The sequence below is a fragment of the Scylla paramamosain genome, chromosome 7, assembly GCF_035594125.1.
Source record: "Scylla paramamosain isolate STU-SP2022 chromosome 7, ASM3559412v1, whole genome shotgun sequence".
Lineage (NCBI taxonomy): Eukaryota > Metazoa > Arthropoda > Malacostraca > Decapoda > Portunidae > Scylla > Scylla paramamosain.
Window position 1 is genome coordinate 16,442,745 of NC_087157.1, and position 1,715 is coordinate 16,444,459.

General features: G+C 39.5%; 1 protein-coding gene across 1 annotated transcript; it reads right to left on the reverse strand.

The window, feature by feature from the left end:
- Window positions 1–566: 566 nt before the first annotated feature.
- On the reverse strand, window positions 567–1,322 carry LOC135101769 (piggyBac transposable element-derived protein 3-like). Its single transcript, XM_064006060.1, has one exon. The coding sequence runs from the start codon at window positions 1,320–1,322 to the stop codon at window positions 567–569; it is 756 nt and encodes a 251-aa protein (XP_063862130.1).
- Between the last annotated feature and the right edge of the window lie 393 nt (window positions 1,323–1,715).

The following is a 1,715-nucleotide window of genomic DNA, read 5'->3' on the forward strand; positions in this document are numbered from 1 at the left end:
AGATGTCCTAAGTTGTCATATCTTACAAAATGTTGTGCTGGAAGAGTAGTCGATTTTCTTCCTTTACCTTTGGGTAAAATTCCAAACTGATTTAGGTAGCAAGCAGCAATTTCTCGACGAAACTGCAGTTGTGTTAGTGCACTGCCTTGTCCTTTCGATAGTTGCCATGCATTATGGACTGCCATGTCCAACATCCATGTGAACAAAGACCACCACCATTTCTTGCTTTTTATTGAAATTCTATATTTATTTATGTTTTGATCCATTCTATCAGTCCCTCCCATACCTTTGTTGTACATTTTAATTCCATGAGGAATACTGACTTTTATTTTCTTTTTGTCCACTCTACTCCATCTGTCTACAGAACCAATTGGTTCACTACCATAGAGGGAAGAGGCTACAGTTACTACCGCATTATCTTTCCACCGCGATAATACTACCGATTCGTTCTTGTCTGATGCTGTCGCACTCATGAAATAGCCTCTCTCTTTTTTCTCCATTGCTTTGGATTGCATTAGAGGACAGTCCTTCCCTACAGTGTTAGATTTAATTGTTCCAGTACCATTTTACCCCCTCTCCTTTAGTTCTATCAGCAGTGGTATTGTAGTAAAATAATTGTCAAAATAGAAACTGTAAGAGAGATTCCTTTTCTCTGTGCTATATTCATCAATCAGTTCTAGAACTGTTGCTGCTGGCTTCCCAAACTTAGCTTGCAATTCAATGTTACCTTTGTGTGACTTTCCCTGATAAGGTTCAAATGCAACAAGATAGCCTGAAACAGTGTTTTGGCACCAGACTTTATAGCCAAACCTAATGGGTTTATTGCGAATAGACTGCTTACAGCCATGTTTGCCAAAATATTTGACCATAGCCTCATCATGAGAAATTGCTTGGGTGGGAATGAAATGGTCCATAGATCGTTTCTGAAGGTGCTGTATAAGGGGCCTAAGTTTTGTATATTTGTCCTCTACATCTAGCTTAGTGTTGTCATTGAAATGTAGACACCTCATAATCCTGTCAAACCTATCTCTGCGCATAGCATTACAGACAGCCTCATTACGAAGATCAGGGCTAGAGGACCAGAATGAGGCTTTACTGGGCATGGGATTATATCCAGACACAATCAATATACCAAAAAATACTTTGATTTCTTCCTTAGTGACACTGATGTCTGGCCAGTTTTTATAAGCACAGTAAAGCTTGGACTGCTGAACTATGAACTCAAAAAGTTCCTCATCAAAAAATAACTCAAAGAGTTCTGTAGGAGAAAAATCTCTGTACTTGCTATAGTCAGGCTCAGGAAACAAAGGCAATCCATCCATTATTTTCTCTCCTATTATCCATTTTAGAGGTTCTTGACGGATTTTTTTTGCCTTCTTACTTGGGGGGTCTGGCGGTTTCCGTGTGAGGTTCATCATCGTCAGATTTGCCGACATCTGCTACACCACGACGGCGAATTTCTGCTCCAGCCAAAAGTTGGTTCCCACAAAGTCTTTCTGGTTGTTCATCCTCTTCACTTGCAGAATCTTCATCAGTAAGCTCATGAACATCAGGGGGTTCCATATATACATCAAAGAACTCATCTTCATCCTCTAAAATGTCCAAAGCTTCGTTCACTGTAAGAGGCCTGAAAAGAAATATTTGTACAAGAATTACCCTAGCGTGTCCATATGGCAACACCTACCTTTTATTAATTATTTACATCTTAAAAGCTA

Bases quoted from the DNA above. Each gene is read 5' to 3' on its own strand.
- LOC135101769 (XM_064006060.1), bottom strand. From the start codon at position 1,322: ATGGATGGATTGCCTTTGTTTCCTGAGCCTGACTATAGCAAGTACAGA.